The 22,892-nt window shown below is 47.6% G+C and overlaps 10 protein-coding genes across 10 annotated transcripts; 6 read left to right on the top strand and 4 right to left on the bottom strand.

Annotated features, from left to right (window-relative positions):
- Nucleotides 1-295: 295 nt before the first annotated feature.
- On the top strand, nt 296-2,038 carry LY89DRAFT_740268 (uncharacterized protein; the record flags this gene model as incomplete). Its single annotated transcript, XM_018220566.1, has 4 exons — nt 296-355; nt 405-977; nt 1,025-1,165; nt 1,220-2,038. The coding sequence occupies 4 exons, from the start codon at nt 296-298 to the stop codon at nt 2,036-2,038; spliced, it is 1,593 nt and encodes a 530-aa protein (XP_018064914.1).
- Nucleotides 2,039-2,845: 807 nt separating this feature from the next.
- LY89DRAFT_740267 (uncharacterized protein) lies at nt 2,846-4,478 on the top strand (the record flags this gene model as incomplete). The annotated part of the gene is made up of 6 exons (XM_018220565.1): nt 2,846-2,957; nt 3,016-3,359; nt 3,447-3,580; nt 3,646-4,027; nt 4,095-4,331; nt 4,389-4,478. 6 exons carry the CDS (start codon nt 2,846-2,848, stop codon nt 4,476-4,478), a joined length of 1,299 nt encoding a protein of 432 aa, XP_018064913.1.
- A 421-nt stretch (nt 4,479-4,899) lies between these two features.
- Nucleotides 4,900-5,601, top strand: LY89DRAFT_760488 (uncharacterized protein; the record flags this gene model as incomplete). The annotated part of the gene is made up of 2 exons (XM_018221508.1): nt 4,900-5,126; nt 5,177-5,601. The coding sequence occupies 2 exons, from the start codon at nt 4,900-4,902 to the stop codon at nt 5,367-5,369; spliced, it is 420 nt and encodes a 139-aa protein (XP_018064912.1). The 3' UTR covers nt 5,370-5,601.
- Nucleotides 5,602-6,476: 875 nt separating this feature from the next.
- On the top strand, nt 6,477-7,757 carry LY89DRAFT_787566 (alpha/beta-hydrolase; the record flags this gene model as incomplete). The annotated part of the gene is made up of 6 exons (XM_018223085.1): nt 6,477-6,565; nt 6,612-6,928; nt 6,980-7,040; nt 7,093-7,154; nt 7,209-7,414; nt 7,465-7,757. The coding sequence occupies exons 1-6, from the start codon at nt 6,503-6,505 to the stop codon at nt 7,755-7,757; spliced, it is 1,002 nt and encodes a 333-aa protein (XP_018064911.1). The 5' UTR covers nt 6,477-6,502.
- A 983-nt stretch (nt 7,758-8,740) lies between these two features.
- LY89DRAFT_740264 (uncharacterized protein) lies at nt 8,741-10,530 on the top strand (the record flags this gene model as incomplete). Its single annotated transcript, XM_018220564.1, has 4 exons — nt 8,741-9,236; nt 9,294-9,619; nt 9,724-9,845; nt 9,894-10,530. The coding sequence occupies 4 exons, from the start codon at nt 8,741-8,743 to the stop codon at nt 10,528-10,530; spliced, it is 1,581 nt and encodes a 526-aa protein (XP_018064910.1).
- A 63-nt stretch (nt 10,531-10,593) lies between these two features.
- On the bottom strand, nt 10,594-13,095 carry LY89DRAFT_263870 (MFS general substrate transporter). The gene is made up of 9 exons (XM_018206298.1): nt 12,597-13,095; nt 12,500-12,545; nt 12,421-12,451; nt 12,303-12,354; nt 12,076-12,250; nt 11,907-12,002; nt 11,333-11,836; nt 10,820-11,256; nt 10,594-10,768 (listed from the first exon to the last, which is right to left on the bottom strand). The coding sequence occupies exons 1-9, from the start codon at nt 12,834-12,836 to the stop codon at nt 10,658-10,660; spliced, it is 1,692 nt and encodes a 563-aa protein (XP_018064909.1). The 5' UTR covers nt 12,837-13,095; the 3' UTR covers nt 10,594-10,657.
- Nucleotides 13,053-15,378, bottom strand: LY89DRAFT_263864 (uncharacterized protein). Its single transcript, XM_018206297.1, has 6 exons — nt 15,257-15,378; nt 15,122-15,193; nt 14,562-15,059; nt 14,265-14,499; nt 13,925-14,204; nt 13,053-13,850 (listed from the first exon to the last, which is right to left on the bottom strand). Exons 1-6 carry the CDS (start codon nt 15,346-15,348, stop codon nt 13,270-13,272), a joined length of 1,758 nt encoding a protein of 585 aa, XP_018064908.1. The 5' UTR covers nt 15,349-15,378; the 3' UTR covers nt 13,053-13,269.
- A 374-nt stretch (nt 15,379-15,752) lies between these two features.
- Nucleotides 15,753-17,675, bottom strand: LY89DRAFT_263835 (glycoside hydrolase family 72 protein). Its single transcript, XM_018206296.1, has 5 exons — nt 17,323-17,675; nt 17,221-17,274; nt 16,874-17,171; nt 16,452-16,763; nt 15,753-16,397 (listed from the first exon to the last, which is right to left on the bottom strand). The coding sequence occupies exons 1-5, from the start codon at nt 17,450-17,452 to the stop codon at nt 15,815-15,817; spliced, it is 1,377 nt and encodes a 458-aa protein (XP_018064907.1). The 5' UTR covers nt 17,453-17,675; the 3' UTR covers nt 15,753-15,814.
- Nucleotides 17,676-18,974: 1,299 nt separating this feature from the next.
- LY89DRAFT_656392 (uncharacterized protein) lies at nt 18,975-21,596 on the top strand. The gene is made up of 2 exons (XM_018212383.1): nt 18,975-19,354; nt 19,407-21,596. The coding sequence occupies exons 1-2, from the start codon at nt 19,052-19,054 to the stop codon at nt 21,303-21,305; spliced, it is 2,202 nt and encodes a 733-aa protein (XP_018064906.1). The 5' UTR covers nt 18,975-19,051; the 3' UTR covers nt 21,306-21,596.
- Nucleotides 21,546-22,749, bottom strand: LY89DRAFT_656387 (enoyl-CoA hydratase/carnithine racemase; the record flags this gene model as incomplete). The annotated part of the gene is made up of 2 exons (XM_018212382.1): nt 22,663-22,749; nt 21,546-22,600 (listed from the first exon to the last, which is right to left on the bottom strand). Exon 2 carries the CDS (start codon nt 22,359-22,361, stop codon nt 21,546-21,548), a length of 816 nt encoding a protein of 271 aa, XP_018064905.1. The 5' UTR covers nt 22,362-22,600; nt 22,663-22,749.
- Nucleotides 22,750-22,892: the final 143 nt, after the last annotated feature.

Raw genomic sequence — 22,892 nt, 5'->3', positions numbered from 1 at the left:
ATCCCCTTATTGTTGATTAGCGACCGCTCGCTAAAATACGCCATTCCCTTTCAGGTGTTCATCATGCGAGCTGCATGAGATCTACATCAAAGAATCCCTCGCACTTGTGACGTCGAGCTATAAGCGGAAACCAATTATACCTTCTTCGAACATACATTAACGCCACTTATTCCTGATACTTTAAGGTGATGCCGCATTTGGAGTTCATCTTTCGAAAGCGAAAATGTCAAGACTCGATCAAGGCATCTGCATCGGCCGTCTGACCCGTACTACTCCAAAAGCTATCTGAGCGATTATGGTGGGAGTTCCAGGTAAATCAAAAGGATGCCATACGTGCAGGCGGCGCAGGGTCAAGGTCAGAATCCTATTCTTCAAATGAATTGGTTCGTGCTGACCGACACCAGTGTGATCTTGGACAGCCAAATTGTGCTCGATGTACCAAGATCGGAAAGGTCTGTGAAGGATATGAACGAGGTTTAGTTTTCTTGAATCGGACAGCAACTGGACTGGAGAAACGAAAGGGGTTGGAGGAGGCACTCCCTCGCAAATCTTCTGAGTCAACAATTCTTGGCAACAACATTGAAGGGATAGCTGATGGAAGCTGCTTGGCGGACATGAATGTAGAAGCTCAGCGAGTGCCTCCTCAAATCGATGGCAAGATTCTAATTGTGAAGAGATACGAGAGTCTCTTTTTAGAGGATTTCTTGCCATCAGATCCAAGACGCGGCGGTAATATACTAGGTCTCTGGCTGTTGGAATCTGTTTGTGCTGTCAAACCTAACCGAGCTTTGGATTGTGCCAATGAAGCATTGTTTCTTACGAGGGTAGGTAGAATGAATGGTGACAGTTCAACCGCTACTCAAGGAAGATTGAGATATGGACAAGCACTCCGAGAAGTTCAGCGAGCTTTGTTGGATAAGATTGAAGCTTTGAGGGACGAGACACTGGCCGCTTGCCAAGCATTGTCTTTGTATGAGGTAAGCATCATTGAAAGAAATTGAAGACGTAGCTGATCAACATAAAGACTTTGGAATCATCTGGTTCGGCTGTACGAGGTCAAAAAAATCATTTGCAGGGCATTGTGAAACTCCTCAAGCACCGACAATCAATCAAGTCTCAGAGTGCCCTCTCTGTAGCTCTCACAGACTACTTCTACTATACGACAGTATACCTCTCGTTTCCTACATAATCAAGTACATCAAGCTAACATAACACATAGATGGTTCTCTGCATACAGCAGCGGTCACTAGCTGCGTTTGGAAATCTTGGCGGAAAAGCTTCTATATGGCCCTACGGCAACACCATCGAACAAAAGCTTTACGATAAAGGTTTCCTTTTGGCTGCAACCTTCGAGGCTATTGATAGGACCTTAGACACTGAAACAATTAGTGAGAGGGGTCCTAGAATCACTGCGCTTGTCGACCGGTGCCAGAAATTAGACCAAGAGCTTGACATCTGGTACGCAGAATTATTAGAAGCAGCAAAATCGAAACATACTTGGCAGGCCTTTCTACCTCAGCTACAAAACCAAACTCAGGAGCCCATAGCATTTCCCGATCTTCGTCTTGCGCATATCTTGCTCTGCTTCTGGGCTTTGAGAATGGTCTTGACTTTGACGCTGGTCTCATTGCACAAAATGCGCTTCGAAGCACAAGACAAAACACAGGACCATAATATAGACACAGGTTCGCAACAGACGACATCAGACTCTATGGAAAGAGAATCTCGTGGAGGTTACCAGACCCAACAGGGACCACCGGTGAAGGAAATGTTTGGTAAAGCAACTTATTATGCCGATCTCATCGTGCGAGGCCTTCCTTATGTCACACGTGAGGAAATGGGGATAGCCAGCTGGTTAAGATCCATATTCGGTCTCCGAGGTGCGCTTGGAGTTTTTCGTTTCACTCGGAATTTGGAGAAGGTGAGGTATTGTGAGGAAGTGGTCGCAATGCTCACAACAGAGAGGGGAATCAGCTTTGCAGCAGATATTGCGCGACAATCAGCAAGGTGGGGAGATACGAAGGAGCGGTATCCATGAAGGTATTATGTGGTAATAGATCTACCTCACTACTTGAACACGTATTCAACATTTCTTTGTCATGGAAAGGATAATATTTCCTGCGCCAGATGGATAAGAATGGGACAGCTTTTTAGATTGGCCCTTCTCTGTACTCGCTCTCAAAAGCGATGGTACTCTAGGCTTACCATTATGTGTATGATACCCATTATTTCATATCTACATAGAATTGTAAGAATGTTATTATGATAATGTAAGATGATGTCTTTGGGAAGACGCACAGTTGACGGATGGGCACACCAAAACCAATGAAGAAGAAGAGCTTTAAATGTCGATGTCGATCTTATGCTTCGACACCCGTTGCTGAGTCCCAATTGGCCATGAATAGACCATTGCGAGCAAGAACAAACTTTGGCAATTTTAAACTCCAACGGTCGCTAAACCTAATCAGAATCATCACCGTTGAAACAAGCCTTTTGGACAGGGGCTAATTCTTAATTGGCGGCTTGGTGCTGGGCAGTGGGACAGGTACTAGTCCCAATTCATACCTCAACTTTCGAGGCTAGCAAGATCGGGAATGACAATCCAGTAAACTCGATATAGATCACTGTCGATCTGCATCACGAAGCATACGAGCTGAAGGTAGCAAATCTTGAACGTCATCGTCGCCAGATGGGAGGCCAACTGGCAGTCGAGCAGTACTTTCTGATTTAAATATTAAAGAGTATTCCAGCGTCATGTCGCAAAGAAGTCATTTCTTTTGGACAGAAGTCTCCTTTCAGTTTTCCTCACCTAGTCTTTCGATATCATAATAGTCTTCTTTCGAACATGGGACCATTAACAAGAGGTGTGCAGACGGGCATTGGACTTGTCGCCGAGCTGAAAGCAGCACGTCAGGCGCGCAAGGAAGGTGAAACGGGTGTCATTGATGTCACAACGGGTAAGTGCCTTGTTCTTGACATGCCACAATTAGTATTTACTTATTCTTAATATGATAGAAGTCGAAGAAATGCTCATCGAAGAGAAAGACGACGATGACCATGATACGGAAGACGACGAGAACTTCGGTGGTGGTATAAGTAACGGTGCATCGGATCAATCACTTTACCCTCCACCATACGGAGACAACGATTTGTCTGCCACCAGCGATATAGAATACCCTCAGCCATCTAATTCTAGCCACGAACCTCACAAACTCAGCTGCCCTGTCATCATCCCGCAGCGTAGACCTGGTACAAAAACGCGAGGCTTCTTGGAAGCATATGCTCCTGTCCTAGCAGATTGTAATATTGGCGAAGGAACCTTCTTGACATTTTTGAGGTCTTTCCATAAATCAAGTCAGGTTAGTAGACTCAGGCTCCACATGTTCCTGTTTCCTATGACTGCGAATGGCTTTCGCATACAAGCTGCGCAGTAACACATGTCACAGGCATCACCGGTTTTCAATGTCATCACCATGGGAGCTGGAGCAATAAGTCGGATTCATGAACCCCATATGAAAGCTCTATCAATGGCGATCTCTGTGTTGAGTGGTACAGCGGCAGATATCCAATCACGATATCGGTAAGTCCAATCTGTGCTAAAACCGAATGTCGTGCTCCAAAGGCTTACCTATGGTTTGTCTTAAGTACCAATAAGTTCCTCGACCAAGCCAACGACTTACTCTTCAAGCCACGTGGTCTATACTGTCTCGTTATGTCCCTACGCCCCGACGACGTCCCAAAAGATAATGTAAGCGTCCAATCGGTAGACACCTCTTCCATCGTCTTGAAATGGCTCGATCCAGACAGCAGACATTTCGCAGCGACACTGCGGACTTCGAGCGGCACCACACATGGAGGTGAGGAAATGCCCGAGACAGCACCTCTGATATACCCCAATACAGGTTATGCGGAGCTAGTCAAGACCAACTCGAACTCCAGTAGTAATAGTCAAAAGATCATAGGCGAGGTTACCAGTTATCAAAAGGTTGTCGAGAATTACTTTGACAAGCGAGCTCAGGCGAAATACGTAAGCATGTCCTTAGTCCTCCAAGAAAGAAGATGTATAATGATGTTAATGATTGTCTTCTCTCAAGGCGTACGAATATCCGGATTCCTCCCTTGCCATGCAAGAAAAGCCCCAGTTCGCCTCCAAATACGGTGACCCGACGGATCCTTCAGTTACTACGAATTACTATGGCCGTATCGCTTGCAAGATCGAGAAAGAAAGTTTGGCTGATCGACAGGCGCGAAGAAGGGCGAAGGCGCTGGAAGTGAAGCGTCGAGGTGGGGGCATCAAGCGGTTTCTACACAGTGTAATTGCATTTTTCTTCGTATCCAGCTTGTAGATTCGATCTTCGGACACTGAACTAACTTTTATACGTTGGCAGAGCGTGTTGTATCTCATGATCGTGAGCCTGCCATCCGAAGAAGAACTCAATGATGCAAAGAAAGCTCTGACTGAGGATCCCGGGAAATGATGCACGAAGACAATCTGGGGCTATTCAGAAACTCGAACTTTCTGATGAGAAGGCTCCGATATTGAAATATGACATGACCACATTTTACAAAGCTGGTCCTATTTGCTGCTGCTTCAATACACGAATGAAGATACACATAGGCACTGTTTATTCTCCGAGGCCACACCAGACTTGCACGTAATCCTCATGACTTTGTGGACCTCATTGGCTGAATTCCCTTTCTATTACACATATATGCAAAGACATTTGAGCACGTATATGTAAACATAACTTCAATACACATGATTTCGGTCAAACATAAACGACATCAGATAGGATATCAACGTTTCTCGAAAAAGACATACACATCGCAATGCGTGATGGATTTGAGAATTGAGCTCGAGTCTAAAGAAATGAGACGCCGAATGATTTACTTTTGGTAATGATACATGGAGGTTTCTGCCTAGGAAGGGCAGAGCAAGAAGACTCCAACTGCAGGAGATGGGTTTGGAACCACGATGAAGTAGCTATCAGCATCGAGGACCGACTGGCTCCTGAAGTGCAATTTCCTGTTTCAGTTGAGGATTACTGGGATGCTTTGAAATGGATTGCAACAAACTCGGAGATGCTGAATGCACATGCTTCTAAGGGGTTCGTCTTGGGCAGCACGTGAGTTCCATTCTGAAGCATTTGATGAACACATCTCTGATGAAAACCAGATCATCCAACTCAACTTGTGCTTTGGTACTCTCACACTTAGCAAGAGATGAAGCACTTTCTCCTCCATTGACAGGACTCTTCCTCTTTCTCCCAACAACATGCCACCCATCAACTCTCCCCGAGCCCCATGCGTTAGACATCCGCATTGTCAGCTGGGAGCAATGCCGCGATCCACCATCTTCAATCGAGTAGCTTTGGAACACTTTACTGCAAATTATCCTTGCGATCCGAAGTCACCTTTGAGAAGTCCTATGTTATGGCCAACCGGACATGCTTCACTTTCTCCAACGTTCTTCATCATTGCTGGTGCGGATCCGGCAAGGGACTATGGGTTAATCTATGAGGAGGTCCTGAGAGAAGTATGAGTGAGGACGAAATTTGAACTATTCCCTGGCTTGCCGCATGGGTTTTGGGGATTCTTTCCGCCAGCGGACTTTTCCAGAGACCTTCATAAGAAGTCGGAAGAGGGTTTCAGTTGGCTGCTGGCCAATGATCAACGTTGCAGCGTTGCCACCCGCCCGGCCAATAAACGGCCTTCCTCAGCCCGCCGCCGCCTTCCTCCTCCTCGCCAGTGATTTTTTGACCTCCGCCTTCTTTCTCTTCGCTAATAAAAAGTGATTAGCCAGCTTAGCCAAACGAGGGGCATTTAGGTGCCAGCCTGCTTAGCCTTCCTACTCCTCGCCAGAATATATGTCAGCCTTCCTTAGCCTCGCCAAAAGATCCGAAAATTTAGCCTTCCCTACTCCTCGCCAGCCGATTCAAGTTAGCCAGCTCAGCTTGAGCCCCCGCGAAGGAGTGGCTGGGCGGGTGGCAACGCTGCAACGTTGAAGGCTGTAAAGAGTTAGTTTCCTTCACAACAGCCACTTTGATTTGTTCACTATTTACAAGAACCCAATAACATACTAGACTTCCGTCTGACTGGTCAATCCCACCTACGTATATTTTGATCATTCAGAAATTTCAAGACTCAACGTTCCACTTCAACCCCATGGATTCGGAGCAACATGGTCTTCTTACTCTCTTTGTTGTCGTCTTACTTATATAGCCAGTCACGTATCGAAGCGGAGAAATGGGTTCCCCCGATGTGTAATCCTCTCGGCTTTCCGGTTGTCTTTCCTCAATTTGCCCTCGCCGAATTACTCTTCGGCAAGGATAGTCATCTTGCTCACCAATCGCACGGCCGCTTTTCCGCCGCCTATTTATCAATTCTCCTCGAACGAACAGGCTGCTTATTTTGTGAGGGATGATAAATGGCATTCAGCTTTGGATCAAATACATGACTGTCATACCAGACTCATACCTGATTTAATCAAAAAGCCCTCAAAATGGCAGTCCCATATACCGAAGACTGGACCTCGCTCTCCAAGCCCAACAGTGAGCTAGAAGCGGTAAGTCTGTATTGTTAATTTGCGATGCCTTCGCTGATTGCACAAGATTCTATCGTCTCTAGGAGATTGCAAACTCGTCAAGCCTGATACGACCCTTGACTCGCTCCGCGCCGCTGCCGAGTGTCGTCCAAGCTCCGAACTATGGCCTGAAGTTGTAGAGCACGACATTGAAATTCCGGTCCGAGAAGGGACCTTCAATCGTGCGAGAGTCTACAGTCCAGTGAACTCGAGTCCCGAGGGCAAATCGCTTCTAGTATATGCTTTTGGGGGAGGATTTGTGATGGGGAAACTTGAGATGGAAGAGATGAATTGTCGGACGTGGGCCAAGAAGTTTGGAGGGGTGGCTGTGAGTATTACTTACAGGTAAGTTCACCTTTGCTTGACGACCATGGCATTTGCTGATTTCTTACGCAGAGTGTGCCCTGAGAATGCCTGGCCGACTCCAATTGAGGATGTCTACGATGTTGTGAACTGGGTAAGTAATGTAAGCTGCAAGAGGAATCCATCGCATACTGACTTCTCTCCAGATTGGGACCAATAGCAAAGACCTCGGTGCCGATCCCGCCAAGGGTTTCGTACTTGGTGGCACGTAAGTACTCACATTATACAATCCGATTGCACATCAACGACTAAGTATAAATAGTTCAGCAGGGGCGGTAGCAGCAATTACTGTCTCTCATCTTCGGCGAGATGAACGTCTTACTCCACCTCTCACTGGTCTGCATCTGGGAGTACCTGCTCCGTGTATCGTCTCCTCACTTCCAGCGAAATACCGGGAAAAAGAGAAGTCGTGGGAGCAAAATATGAATGCGCCAATCTTTAACGTTGAAGTCAGCGGTTTTCTATCTAGTAAGTATTTTCATTCTTTTGTCGTCGTTCAAAAGCTTACTGAATATTAGGACACGTTGATTACAAGCCATTCGATCCTCTGCGTTCCCCCTTGCTCTTTCCCACTGGCCATAAAGACTTGCCTCCGACTTACTTCATTATTGCTGGAGCTGACCCCTGGAGAGACAGTGGTTTGATTTATGAACAAGTATTGAGAGAAGAGTGTGGAGTAAAAACCAAGGTTGATGTGTATCCTGGATTGCCTCATGGCTTCTGGCAGATATTTTCTGCGGCAGGCTTCTCGAAGGAGTGTAGAGACAAGTCCGACGACGGACTGGAATGGTTGCTCCGCCAGTGTGAATGAGCCAGGAAGCATTTATCTGTTCACCTCGAGATATTTTATCATCTGATGTTCTCGCTCCGTGGTTTTGAACGAGATGTATTTGGATCGCAATGATTGAAGCTGCTCAGGACCTCTTCTCATCGATAAGTGTCTTTTTCAGTAATAAATGTGCAAGTTTATCATGTCGATTGTAGTTTTAGAAAGCTTTCAATATCTGCTTCGGAAATGCTCTCTAAAGTCCCATGTCAGTTCAAAAATCCGAGCCCGCCAAGAAATCGATGTCTGGCCGCTTTGAGATATTCTTGAGACCAATCAAAGAAAGCCCCACCAATGCGCGTTGCTCTGTAAGCAATTTATCGATATGATTTCCACAACCGAAGATCTGAAACCTGGTTTTCTTTGAAGGCATTGAGCTTACTACGAAAGAGGTAGTATCGGTACGTATATGGAAATTCTTTTCAGCTTCCATGTTTCAGCAAGACCTTAGTTGAATCCTATGCGTGTACCCTGCATCGTTTTCTCCAGGGGTTGACTATCTTAGTACTCGTGGACGGAGGAAGTAGCTGCAACTTGAAGTTGAGAACTCTCTGAGCAATTGTGCTGACTTAAATGTAAGCTTGAAAGATCAAGAGTTATCTTTCTAATGAAAACTGGAGCGTAAGGCGGTTGCAAGAGATAGTGTTAAGCAATACGCAAAGGCCTCGAGGAAGCTACTTCAAGGGTTCTGTGTAGAACCCATCCCTTGACTTACGAAAAGAGCACGGGCATGTCTAAGACAATATCCACTACCCCATAAACGGACATGCAACCGTGCTTGGAATATATCCTCGTGCCATGCAAGACACATTTGCTCGAAATAGACAAAGAACCGACCAATCGAATTTTCTGAGGATAGTCTTTTAGACAGCCATCTTCTGGTGTAACTACCGAGCCACCTCGCTTAGCAATAAGGGGCGCAACAGTGCCACAGTAGCCCCGCACGATTGGATCCGGTTGTAGCTTCGATGGCCTTCAACAGGACTTCCCATGATTGGAACGAGAAAGAGGATACACCATTGGTCCCATCACGCCATTTTCAACACGTCGAGCGTGATGCAGCACTTAATCATCCACCTTCGACAGAGACCACGCGTACCACATCTGCATCAGCCGAAGAGAATAGTGGCGGGCTTTCACTGCGGTTCATCGATGAGTTCGAGAGACAGACTTCCTCGCAAGTCAAGCGAGAGATACGAGCACATGTCAGAAGAGGGACACATTTGAAAAGGAAGCGACTCAACGATGCATCGAAACCCCGAGTCTCTTCAGTCCAAAGACCACTTCTCCAGAGAAAAGTAGAAAATAGTTCTACCGCCAAAGCTGAACCCACACTTCAACTTCCGGCAACATATGATCACGAGGCAATAGTCCCTCGAGTAGCAGAGCAAACTCCGATGGAGGACCAAGATGCAGTCTCATTATCACTGCACTTTCCTCTATCTCGTTGGCAGTTCAACAACAGTAAGTGCCATCAGCTTGGTCAAACCCAACCCGCAATCTTTCTAACACATTCAACAGCAACACCTTACGCTCTACTAACTAATGATAATGCACCAATGTTGCAACTAGATGCTAGAAGATGGCCATTCCCACAACTAGTTCGAGGAAATGGACCTGCAGTTTCTGTCTGGATGCCTCGAGCATCCATTCCAGTTCCCAATGCAAGGTCACAACGACCATGTCTATTGAGGAGTGCTCAGGTTGTGCCATGGATAGCGCAAAGTCTTGATTACTTGATGTTCAAAAACGAGGCCATACAATGGGTTAATCAACGTTTGTTGGTTCCTGAGCATGCTACGAGTGATGTTACTATTGGAGTCATCATTTTTCTGATGAGTTGGGAGGTGAGATCATATCCCAACAGGCAGATCCCCCGTGCCGTCTTACAACTATGTCATTTTATGAGCCAAAGAATTATTTGTAGCATAGTAGCTGACAATTTTTCTAGATCGCTCGTGCCAACATCCCAGAACTAAAACTTCACATCAACGGGTTATTTCGAATTATCAGTCTTCGCGGCGGTTCTCCCAACATTACCTCTGTCGATCATTTCTGCTGGAAGATCGCTCTGTAAGCACCCTTGACCTCAGACTTATCCCTTTACTTACGACTCGTCAGAATCGATCTTTTGGTTGCCGTTCTTACAGGAAATGAGCCCAAGCTCTCTTTTCAAACTCAAGAAGAAGTGCTCGGTGCACCTGCAATCAATCCGTCGATTGGAGGGTTGCAGGTTGCTGACTCCCCGCTTTATGGCACGGAGCCATTGGCGTTGGTGCTTGAGGGGTCTAAATTCTGCAAAAATGCTGTACTCTTGCTTCAACATATGCAAGATTTGACAAAGGGTTCCGGACGAGAGGAGCCATCGCCCTTGATCCCTCGAAATGAAGCGAATTCGCAGGCTTCAACAGGCACACTTTGCAAGATTGTTCATGCCACATCATCCATCTACTGCCGAACATTCAATAATCCACCAACACCATTTTCGTCGCCCTCCAATGCTGACGCCTTAGCAATTATATCGACATGTCTAGAAGATACGACGAACGACGAAACTTGGACTAGGTACCCAGGCATACTGTCTTGGATCGTCCTCACTGCTCTCGCGGCATCTATTCATCAACCACAATGTAGCTTTTTCGCCATGTTCGTATTTCGAGTGGGAACATCTGCCGCATGGTGGGGACCACGAGAGGCAAGGAAATCCATTATGACTTTCTTGGATGTCAAGAGAAGGTCGGATGGTCTTTCTATCTAAACTTTTGCTCTATGCTCGAATTGTGTTTTGAAAACAAAGATTCAGGAAGCATGATAGTCTAAAAGTATATACAAAGGAAAAAAGTCAAGGTCATTCGTTTTTCATCCACAATCTCACCCATTATTGCTCATGCCTCCTCAGTTGTATCCGCAGTTGGCTCTTTCTTCTTCTTTATGCTCTTGAGACCCATGCCCCACGCGGCAAGGAATGCGGCCGCAGATGCAGCGCAAGCAAGGTACTATCACAAATCAGTTGCTTTATCTTCGCTGTTGGCCTGTAAGAGACTTACAAAAGTATTCGTAATAGCTTCATTATACGCTTTCAGCACCCCAGGAAGTTGTTCACTCGTCACAGCGGCTCTAACTCCCGAAGCTCCAACCTCAAAAATCAACGCTGAATCAACTCCCGCAGCATATTCCCTGAGTGCCGATCGCAAAGAACTACTGAAATCAGTCTCTGCCAGAGCTAAAAACACCGCTCCTCCAAAGTATTGACAGAAAATGACAAGTGATGTGCCGACTGCCATTGTGGACGGATCAAGAGCATGCTGGGCTGCGTTGATCGGTTGCTGTAATGTCATACCACGGCCGAATCCGGTAAGGATTTGATAGCCTACCCATGCGCCGGTGCGAGTTGATGTGTTGAAGGTTGACATGAGACCACCGCCGACGGTCGTGATTAAGTTTCCTACAAGGACGAAGATGGTGGGAGTTCCCAACTTTCCGGCTATGTGGATATCAGCTTTGAGAACAGTACATGAAAACTGAATTTTTTTCTGGGCGGGGAGGGGGGAGAAACGTACCAATGATGCCGGTCATAAAGGTGACTGTGATAACCGTCGCTGCCGTGGCCATGAAGTACACCCCACTTTTAATCGGACTCACTCCCAGTATAGTCTGGAACCACACGGGCAAGTAATAAGCAAATATTGATAGAGACCCATATTGAGCCGCCACGACGAGGCAGCTAGAGTAAATAACCCGGCGGCACAGAATAGATAGGGGAACCATAGCAGTGTCGCCTCTCCTGCTCTCCCAGAAAATGAATACTGCGAGACAAGCTGCAGCTCCAACAAATAAGCCAATGATGATGGAAGAATTCCAAGAGTAGGTAGATCCACCCCATTGCAGAGGTAAAAGGACCATAATACAAAACGGCGCAAAGAGGGCAAATCCGATGGGGTCAAGTCGATGAACACTTTCGTAAAGCGTAGGTCTGTTCTCTCTCTTCGCTTTGGCTTCCGGAATGCGAATGAAGGCAATAAGAACCAATGTAACAGCTCCTGCTGGTAAATTAATGTAGAAGCCTGGTACATGTAAGCCCTGTGCAACCAAAGAAGTTTATGGCTCTGGATCGAGGATTTGATTTGGACTTACACCACCTCCAAGACGCCTTCTCCGTCAAAACTCCTCCAATTATGGGCGATATAATGCTGCCCAACATAGCAAAAGCGTAGATGAACGCTACGAGTTCTTTATTTTCGCATCATAATCAGTATTCTATAACATTTCAAATCTTATTGAAGACAAGCATAAAAATACTTACGTGTGCGTTTTTCCTTAGGCGCCGAAGTAGCGACAATCGTGAAGCCACCGCTGAAGATTCCTGCTCCGCCTATGCCAGCGACCGCACGACCGACGATGAGAGCTGTTGATGTCGGGGCGACTCCGCATATTAGAGAGCCGATCTCGAAGATTACGACGAATGTGAAGAAGGTGATCTAAGGATTGTTAGAGACGCGGGACGCAAGAGGGTGGCTCTTGGACATGTACCTTGGAGTTGTAGAATTGATATAATTTTCCGGTGAGGGGTGCGATTGCACATCTACCAGAAGAAACGAGGGTTACGATCATGTGTTCATCAAAGATGTGAGACAGGAATAGAACTTACAATGTTATCAAGTATGCACTTCCGTACCAGCCTGAGTCGAGTTAATCATTGTGGTTAAGAGATTGATAAACTAGCTTACCAATATCCTGAATCCTATGAAAGTGTGTTGTGATCACGGGGACAGCCTATAAATGTCAATATCTGAACACAGAGGACATTGAAGAGAGCGAGCTCACAGTCACAATGATAGTGACATCCAAGCTATACAAGAACCCCGCCAATGATATGGCCGCAATCAACATCACCAGCGGGTAGCCAGTCAACACCTCCGGGATCTCTTGTAACTCCGTTGGCTGTTCAGAGCTTGAATCATTGCTTGGAACGGGAATTCCATCTTTTTCTCCTTCCCTCTTTTCTTTTTCTCCGAGAGAGTTTCTGTTCAAGGAATTTGCATCGCTGGTAGTTGAGTCGTCCATCTTGGAGTTTGTTCCAAAGAAAGTATAGTAGAAGATATCGTCCTATGGAGGATACTGGTGAGGCTTCACCGTTTGATCTTTCAAGAGCCCAGTTATCCATCTCATACAAGTACATGCTAAATTCGTTGGCTGTCTCCGACGGAGACGGGGGCGAATGCACTCCGAATCTGGTGGACTCATCAGCTTTCGCTAATAATACCGCAATCTCCGCCAATGACGGGAGCACCCTTCTCCCATGTTATACGTCCCCTTTTTTTTGTCGACATGTCGGCCTTTGCCGATTTGTCAGTGATGGGAACGGCCTGGTTGATGGTGCAGTAGCCCCAAGAGGGCCACAGTGCTATGTAGTGAGGATAACTTTTCAGAAAACGCAAGTACCAAAATCCTCACGCGGTCGTCTACAAACTATTTTATTTCATGGAAGAGCGACACATCATTCAAGGAATCCATCAGCTCCCGGCAAGCTCTGCCAAAACCCATCATCCAACAAATCAAACTGATTCATAAAATACGGCATCATGACCCCTCCCTCCGGAAACTCCGAACTCGGCCGCATATCGTGCGTGCGATTCTCACTCGCCAAGAGACGTTCAAACCGAACCTTCACCAGTCGCATCCTCTTACTGATCTGCAGCCACGGTTTATCATCCTCTCTCACGTCGTATAGTGCGCTCTTCTCTTCCATCAGAGCAGCGACGCGCTCTACTAGGGCGCAGAGATCCATGGATGTTTGCAGGTTGGAGGAGTCCCAGTCCTCGGCGTCGAAGAGGGAGAGTTTGGATAGAGTCATCATTACGTAGTACATTTGGGTTGTGCTTGCTGGCCCGAAGTTTGTGTGCGGCTTGGAACCGACGGAGAAGTAGAGGTCTATGATTAGTTGGCTGGTTTTCAGACACAGGAGTAAAGCGTCAGCTCTTTGAATACTGGGTCCGTGCGCAATGTTTGTCGGAGGCATTGAGAATCCTATGTCGAAGAGGTAGAGCTCGACGGAATGGTAATGCATGAGCATCAAAACTAGGTCAGAGACTAGGTCAGATACAAAACTTGATTTGGGTGCTATTTCAGGAAGGTTGAGGTTCAAAGCTTACCATCATCCTGAAGACTTGCAGGCAACGACACCTTGAACCTCTGCAATTCAGACATGAGCAACTTGAGTTGAACACCGATAGCAGGATTCCATTCCCGCTGCTGCGCAGGGAATCCTCGAATTCCACTGTGCTTGATGTCCTCCGAAATCCGCTGCAGGGCTGCAAGGTGGGCGAGATACACATCATTGTCATTTTGGGGGGCATTGAAAATTTCGTCGTAGCAATGTTGGATGTAGGGAGTCCAGTGCAGCGGATTGGCTCGACAAAAGTTTGTTGATACCTAAGACGAGTCTGAGCACAAATCCAATGATTAGGAAGCAGTGTTCGGTGAGCTACCCACGCATGAAAAGAGGTAAAAGCAACCCAAAATGACTCGTTTTTCTTCTCGAGATGGCTCGGATCCACGAGCTAGCGTTGTTTGGTGACATGAGATTATGCCTTTCATCTCATTGAGGAATTTCTCATGACCTTCGAAACTTGTTGAAGGTACATAAAGATAGAGATCGATAACCATAGAGAGGGCGATGCCTAGCAGAACGACGACCTGCGATGTCTTGTGAAATAGACTATTGTACCTGCGAGTCGCCACAGACGATCAGAATGAGGATTGAATAGGAAGATGTCAGGGTGCACAAACCATGTGATATATACCATCAGTCCTTGAAGCATATCCAGATTTCGATTGCCAAGTAAAACTACATTCTCCGATATTCGTGCGAGGAACTTCTTGCCCAACGCGAGCTGATGAACAGAATCATGGTATGAAGCAGCCGCAATGATCGCCTCGTATAAGAAAGGCTTCTCTCTGGCGAGTATTTCGGCAGTTGTGAGCTCCGGAATCAGAATGAATGGTACCTGTCGAGCCAAGTTCTGCCGAAAGAGGTCTAAAAGCTCATCGGGACCTTTTTCTATGGGGGAGGCTTGTAGCAGAGATGCACGACCGGGGCCCAGATACGGAGTAGTCGTGTCTTGAGCTTGTGTGCTAGGAGTCATCAAATTGGAAGGATCCAATGGGCTACTGCCGAGTCTCGAACCGTCCCCAGCGACGGGAGAAGGTTGAGATGCACTGAGGACAGAAACCACATTGTTCAATCTAGCTTCCAGCTCAGCGATTCGTTCAGCCTGGACGTGGTGGCTGCAGAATACGCAAAAAAAATCAGCAAAAGTCATCTGTATCAAGAAGACGTTAGATCCCACGTTGTCTTTCCAGTCTTCCGTTTTCGCACAACCGGCGCTTGCATAGTACAATCTCTATTCAATCGATTGCACCTGAAAAAGCATAAGTCACGCGCCATAAACTAGTAAGATCTTACTTGGTGGGGTAAGACATGCCTCTCGCATTTTCCGGCACAATGGCCATAACATTTGGCCTTCGCCTTGACGCAATTCTGACAGGCTTGTGCTCGGGGATTGACGTATTCCATGTTAACTCCATGAAGTTTGAATCGTGAGAGGAGAGGAGAGGAGAGCTGACTTTATGACCCGACGGAAGAGCGGAGTGAGATTTAAGTAACTCCGTTCTCCGACGGAGAGGGAATAAAAACGACTCCGATTCGGTCGCTTGCCTCGATCCTCGACTTACTGGGAAACATAAAGTTCAGGCAGGTTTTACATGTTTATCTCGCAACAAGAAACTTGTATCTTGGTAGATACCGAAGTCTTTCTATAATCGTCCGGTTGTCTTCGAATCCTGGGACTTCAACAATGCTTCATCAACAGCATGCAAATTGAAAATGGACACTCGACCAGGGCTACTGGTGGGGTGATCCACGATTCCTTTCAACTCGCCAAAATTCCGCCGGAGAATGAAAAGATCTATGTTATTATCAATATACAGTCTTGCGCAAATAGCAAACAGCCTCCAAAGCCAGCGCCAAAGTCAGCAGGTTATTAAAGCAATGCCATGCCACCTAGCATAGAAACAACGACCACCATAAACGCACCCAATGCCTTCATGTCCACTGGTGCAATCGCAGCTCCAGCACTCTTCTTAGTGCTGGTACCGCTGGATGCACTGGATGTCTCAGTCACAGTTCCTGAGCCTGCGGATGCGGTTCCAGCGCTCTCGTTATCCGCAGTCCCAGCATCTTGACTCCCAGCACCATCCAATCCGGGTCCTGTACCCGCACCAGTGCTCATATACTTCTCGGCAGCACTAGGGATCGCAGGGAGATCATCGTTAGCGACGTCCCATTCTGAAGACTCAGTGGGACAAGTTGTAGCAGCTGAAGTAGAGCTAGCTCCTCCATCACCAGATGGGTTTGTTTGTGCAGCATAGGCCGAAGAGAGGTATGTGAAGTCTGCATTAGGTGTGACCGTATCGCCATCGATGGTCACAAGCCCGTAGCCGTTTCCTTCTTCCGAGTACTCGTACACAAGACCACCTGAGAAAACTCCAGTCATTTCGGTATTGTAGAGAGCAGAGACTTCTTCGAAAGTTCGGTTGTTGGTGATACAGCCATATTCAGACATGCTATGTAGAAATCAGTACGGTTCGTTGACACATAGGAAGTCCAGATAGACATACAAGAGAGGAATACCGTAGCCGGTATAGTTTTCCACGAGAGTGTCCCAACCAGAAGTAGTGAATGACGAGGGATCACACCACGAGTAATCGTTGATTGCGTAAAAGTCTGATCTTTGGTCATCAGTTCCGCAGTTGAGGTAGTCTGCCAAGATCTCTTGATTTTGTGAGACATCTGCTGCTGAGTATCCGACTGGAATAGATCTATATCCCCGATCTCCAATATATTGCTTCATGTCCCGTACGACAGCCTTTACGTATGGGGCACAGTTGGTGTTATTGACATCGTTGATGACCTCGTTTCCTGACAAGAACCTGCCAGCGAATTAGCACTCTGAGAGGCGAGAACATGAAACCTCCCCAGACAGCTGCAAGCTATAGTCTGGTAGGTAAAGAATTTCAGGTTAAAACAGAGACCAACGTACGCAAGAGTGTTGGTGTAGTTTGCAAATGCATCGACGGTCGCAAAAACACTTTGTAAATAAACGCTGTTGTACGATTCTTTGGGGTCGTCTCGGTTGAGGGAGTACTTTGAAGTGTCCGTGTCTAGAACAAGGTAAATTCCAGCTTCGGCCAGGGCATTCATGCAGGTGTCATGGTTCTTTGAATTATCCACTGCGTACACTCGGATTGTGTTGATACCAAGCTTGGTGAAATATGGAATGTCACGAGCACAAGCTGTGGCGTTTGCAATTGGATCGCTCTCAACACCAGTTCCTCCACCTGTAGTTGTTAGCAAGCCATAGGCTGCAGTTCTGAAGGGGAAACAAACCTGGTTGATAGTCGACGCCTCGAATATAGAATCTGTCCGAGCCTTGGTAGAATGCTTCGATAATGTCAGCATTAGATTTCTTCCTCAGGTCATAAGACTAACCATTGCCCGTAACAGTGATAGGCGTGACGGTCGTGGTTGCTCGCGGTTTAACCACAGGTGATCCAGATGCAGCGACGCCAGTAGAAAGGGCAGCGGCCACAAGACCTGTCAAGAATAAACTTTGCTTCATCTCGAGACAAATAGAGCGAATGTAGAAAATGGATAAGAAATCTGTGAGATGATAAAGAGAGCCTGGAAATAAGTGAAGCCTCGTAGAATCAGCCTCGTGAAAGCAGGGAAGTAACGAGAGGTAAACGCCAAGAAAGAAACGAAAGTCTTGGCAGAAGGAAGAAAGCGAGATGGAAAACGGAACAAAAGGACAGGAGGAAGTGCGCTCTAAAAAAGCTCAAACCGATTCCAAATTTAGGAGCAAAAGCTGCAACGAAATTTGTTTTGGACCCTCCAGCCTCCATTACGCGGCCGAGTTACGAGGACCCGCGTTATCCAAGGAACTAGCGAGAAGCCCCTGCCAAGAAAAATGGGGGTTGGTCATGTGATTGACGCTCGTGTGCGCAATTGGAGTCGGATTCTAGACAGTGTCGACAAGGGAACAGTGGCGATGTTGGCTATTGATTCATGTTGCAAGCTGCCAGGACTGCTTTTCGGAATCTCCCCACGAGAGTGTTGAAATCTGCTCACCGGCGTGCCGATTCCCAATTCTACATGCTCGTTGACCATTCTCTATTCGCCCCTGAGTCCATGTCGGTCCCGGTATCTGCTAGTCTACGGGCCGGCATCGCCAGTTGTATCAAAGCAGACCCGCTAGATGGCGATACGGCTCCAGAAGTGGTGCTATAAATCCCAAGTGTTAAACAGAGATCAGCGCTGTACCCACAAAACGGGACCACGAAATCAAGTTGTTCATCCTCATCATCTGTACTTGATCCAAGAAAGAACGTGACCAGCTGCTCTGGCACCAACGATTTCGAATCAGTTCCCACTGGCTGCCGCAACTTAGTTCAGCGAATTGTAGAAACGACCCTATCGAACCTGGCCCATTGAGCTCTTGAAAGTCCTTCCAGCCAACTAACCAATACAACAGATGGATTGCGAATAGCATCTTAGATCCGAAGAGGATGAGTTGATGGAGTGCTGATAGTCCATTCCAAACAAATAGCTTTTGGGTCGTATTCGTAGTTCGAAGTGCTTTGGTTACCTAGACTTTATGCCACTGGTATGGTCCTCTCTTGGTACTCGTACTCGCTGCTCCGAAGAGGGTGAAATTCCAATCTTTGCTCTTTTCGTAGAAACGCGAATTGACTCCATGATTTATGAGAAAATGCATCTGAGGATCTCGTTAGGAAGAACTATTTCTCGTCTGATTCCGTGGAACGTTTAAGACAGGATCAGCATGTCGTGAACAGGCAGGTGAGGCCGCGTCGAAGAGTGAAGTTTGGGCCATATGAGAGAGTACTGAATGCTGCTGCTGCTTCAAAAATGCTTCGTGTGGTGAGGGACACTTGTTAATCAGGTCTGCGAGTTATTAAATTGGAGCAAATCAACTATCGAGTCGAGACACTGTCTGCCATGTTCACGAACAATAGTGTGAAGGTCAAGGAGGAGTGGAAATGGTTGGCGGTGCCAAGGCGGCCGCTTCAGCCGAACTCGTTTGTTTACAGCGAAGAACAACCCCACGTCAACTCTCTGACCACTTCCACCACCGCACCAAACATCATCTTACGAGAGATACCATGTTATTATTGTATCACAGTATCTTTCTTTTCGAAAGATGTCTTCTTCCACAACCAATTCGTCTCTTGCACGTTCTCGAAGTCTGCGAGTTGCGCCCAGCAACACCTTGAAGCCAGTGACCGCTTCCGCACCACAACTACAAATTGGACCTTCGAATATCGCATTGTTTCTCACGAATCTGCGACTCCTCGACCTTGACCTCCGCGATGACTGGCCGAACGTTACTACTGTAACCTTTTCCACCAAAGATTCGCAGCAGAACCAAAAGAAGCGGATACAATGCGTCGAGTGGGCATTGTACCAGCTCTTCGCCTTGTGGGATCCCGAGCAGGCTCGAGATGTATTTCTCTTAAAATCTATGTCCTATGTTTGAAGCTGACGGTTTGGCCTAGAAACTCCAACCATTCTTCCCTCCACTCGAACCTCTCCAATCGTTGAACCTACGTGCTGCCCTTTTCCGTTGTCTCGACCAAGCCAAGGAGAACGGGTTTCTAGGACGTGACACGGTGCTTCGAAAGACGATGTTAGATGAATGCAAAGGGGAGAGGCTTGAAGAAGTCCTTGCCGTCTTTTCGAATGTCGTTCTAAAGAAAGTACTGCAGCAGGGAACCTCTTTCGAACATCAGGCTCTTGCACAGCAACTTGCGCTGGAAAACTTCTCTTACACCGGAGAGCGATCAGTGTTATCTGCGTTGATTATGGCACACAAGAGTTCTCTCAGCAACCTCCTGCGTGACAAGAAAGACGCCAATGCCAAATACCATGATTTCGGAGACCTCCTCGACCTAAACGAACGCCGTATCGCACGGAGACACGAACAACTGAAGCAAGCTATTGAGGAGAATGGATCGGCCGATAATATCACGGATTCAGAGGTCAGAAGTCTGCAGGAACAAGTTGAACAAAACTGGTCTGGAAATCAAGAATGGCTGGAAACATTACTCTACGGCGACAATCGAGCCAATGCTGATGGAGTTCTGGCGACCCGGTTTGAGAAAATATGGAGCCATGTCGAGGCAGGTAGTATTGGCGAGATTGAGGGAATCCACAAGGTTGGACTTCTCGAGCAACTCGACGCACGAGTCAAGGACCAGGAGAATCGTCTGGCAAGATGGCAGGACTTTGGAAAGACACTCTGCAGGCCTGACGGATCATCCCCATCGAAAAAGCCTGTACTCAGTGCACAACAACAGAAGATCGAACTCGGATTTACCAGACATCAAGCTCTACAGATTGGACGAGCAGCTTCGGAAAACCGAATCCGGCCCGCTACAGCGTCTCTGGATGAATATAGTCGCCTGATTGAGAATATGAAGTCGGAGCTGGCAGGCGTTGGTAAAAGCCAGCCTCCATCGAAACGACCTGTACGCCATAGTCTCGTCCCCGACAAAGGAAGTTCTCCATCTCCGTCAACAGTTTCAATGCAGCAAGAGTCAGCTACAGCTCATGATGAAGAATGGTCATCCGCAAGTGATAACGACGATGTTGTCTCACCAAGTACTACTAGCTATGCTACAAAATCTACATCCAGAACTCCTCCTTCTCAAGGCCCGGTCAACAATAGCAGAGGAAGACCCGCTCAAAGACCACCCTCGCCCGTTCAGGAAATTTCCACTAATCAGTCGAGTCCGATTCATGCCAAGGAGGTATCTAAAAACACTTTGGAGCCGATTGTGATTCCCGAAGATCGGTCACCGTCTCCGCTACCACTTTCACACACACCCCCACCTCTAGAACCGCCGAAGCCAAACGTGGGACAAGAGTCCGAATCAGATCTTGCGGATCATATATTGAACTCGATCTCAGCGACTTCACCATCTCCAAAGAAAACTCGTCACACGCTATCGTTAGCAGAGCGTACTCGATTGTCGATGTCTCGCGCTTCCCATTCACGCTTGTCAGATCTTCATGATGAATTTGAGGTTGCTGAGCTTCCTCGACTTACCCTTAAGTCGAGGCCATCTATGGCTGTGAGAACCGTAGGAGCGGAATCGGATTCTGATAAGCACGCGGATTTGATAGAGCGAACAAGGAAGAGCATGGCAGGATTCGAGGCAGCTCAGAAGAAAGCACAGCTTGAGAGAAGGAAGAGCGTGAAGGATGCGAAGAAGAAGCAAAGGGAGTCAAGTTATTTTCCCAAGGTAGAAGAGGAAGTTGTCACTCCAGATATCAGCACCATTGAGATGCTCGAGGGAGATCCAGACTATGAGAGTGTGTTCAAGAGTCGACCAAAGATTAAGACTAGTCCAGCTGTCAGTCCGACTAGGATTTGGGAGGAGAGTGAGGATTGATATCCTTTGTTTGTATCATCCACTCCATGTTGGAGTAGTGGTTTGTGCCATAGATTAGGCTAGGGTTATAGCATGAAATTATGAACATTACGAGGGCTCAATGCCACCTTCAGTTCCCTTTCCGTGCCTTCATGGTCCACGGCTTTGAGAAGCTATCCTAAAGACTGGCCACTTGGCATATGCTCTTGGTCCAAGCCATTATCTTTGTGATGCATATATACAAATATATAACGTCTCTCGTCACAATTTACTAGGCACCCACCTTGGTTTCCTCTTCTCAACAAAACTCCTCACCCCCTCCTTCATATTCTCACCCCCATCCATCCTACTATACCAATTCTCTATCACCAACCTCGTCCCCTCTTCCGCCCCCACCCCTTCCCACCCCATCTTCACCCCCTCCCGACTCACAATAACACTATCCGGACTATTCGCCGCAACCAACCCCGCCATCCTGATCGCCTCCTCGACACACCTCCCCTTCTCCACAACCTTATTCACAATCCCCCACTCCCTCGCCTCTTCCGCGCTCACCGTCCGTCCCGTCAACGCCATCTCCATGGCCCTCTGCCTCCCGACCGTCCGCGTCAACCGCGTCAACGCGCCCGCCAGCGCCACAACCCCAATCTTCACCTCCGGCAACGCGAACTGCGCGCCCTGGTCCGCGATCACCATATCGGCATTAATGATCATCTCGCATCCGCCTCCAAAGCAAATCCCGTTCACCGCGCAAATGACCGGTTTCTTGCCGTTGCGCCGACTCAGGCCGCCGAAGCCGGACGAGGGTTGGGGACGAGATTTCGATTCGGCGTTCGCGCGGTTCCATTCTTTGAGGTCGGCGCCGGCGCAGAAGGCGCGGCCGGTGCCGGTGAGGATTGCGCAGAGGAGGGCGGGCTCGCGGTCGTACCAGCGGAGGAGGGCGTCGAGTTGGTGGTGGCCGAGGGTGTTGATGCAGTTTAGGTCTTTGGGGCGGTTGAGGGTGATGAGGAGGATGGAGGGGGTGGGGAAGGAGATTTGGGAGTCGAGGATGGGAGGCGGTGGTGTTGTGAAGGACATCGTGGTGGAGGCTGTGGAGGTTGTGGAGGTTGCTGGTCGTGGATGGCGGAGGAGTGAGGTATGGATGAGGACTGAGGACGGGACAGGCGGTTTGGGAGAGGATGTATTTTGCGAATGCTGGGTCAGAGAGGGTTTGCCGTGGCATGAAGATTGAGGTGGTTGTTCATGGAGGGAATGGAGGGAAGAGCATTGTTGTCTGTCATATTGCGGGGTGAAGTTGTTGTTGGGTATTCTCGGTGCTGGAAAGTAATCAGCAAGGGAGAAACCGAGGTATTGTAAGCGAATTGATGACAGCACTAACCCTTTTCCGTGCCTACCTCGCCAATTCAACTTTCCTCTTTCCACTCCTCTCTTCAGCATCAGCATTTATTTACATGCTTCACAAACCTGCTTGAATATCGACATACACAATATTTTATCACAGACGACCACCCCACCACAACATCTCGTCATCGCCCCACGACTCTGAAATTAAATCTTCTAGTTTCGGGTCAACGATCTGAGTGGTTCCCCGAACATTGTCCGTCCCGA

The sequence above is a fragment of the Mollisia scopiformis genome, assembly GCF_001500285.1.
Source record: "Mollisia scopiformis unplaced genomic scaffold LY89scaffold_26, whole genome shotgun sequence".
NCBI classification, from domain to species: domain Eukaryota; kingdom Fungi; phylum Ascomycota; class Leotiomycetes; order Helotiales; family Mollisiaceae; genus Mollisia; species Mollisia scopiformis.
The sequence above is the reverse complement of the archived record's forward strand: the minus strand, read 5'-3'. Positions and strand labels throughout refer to the sequence as shown.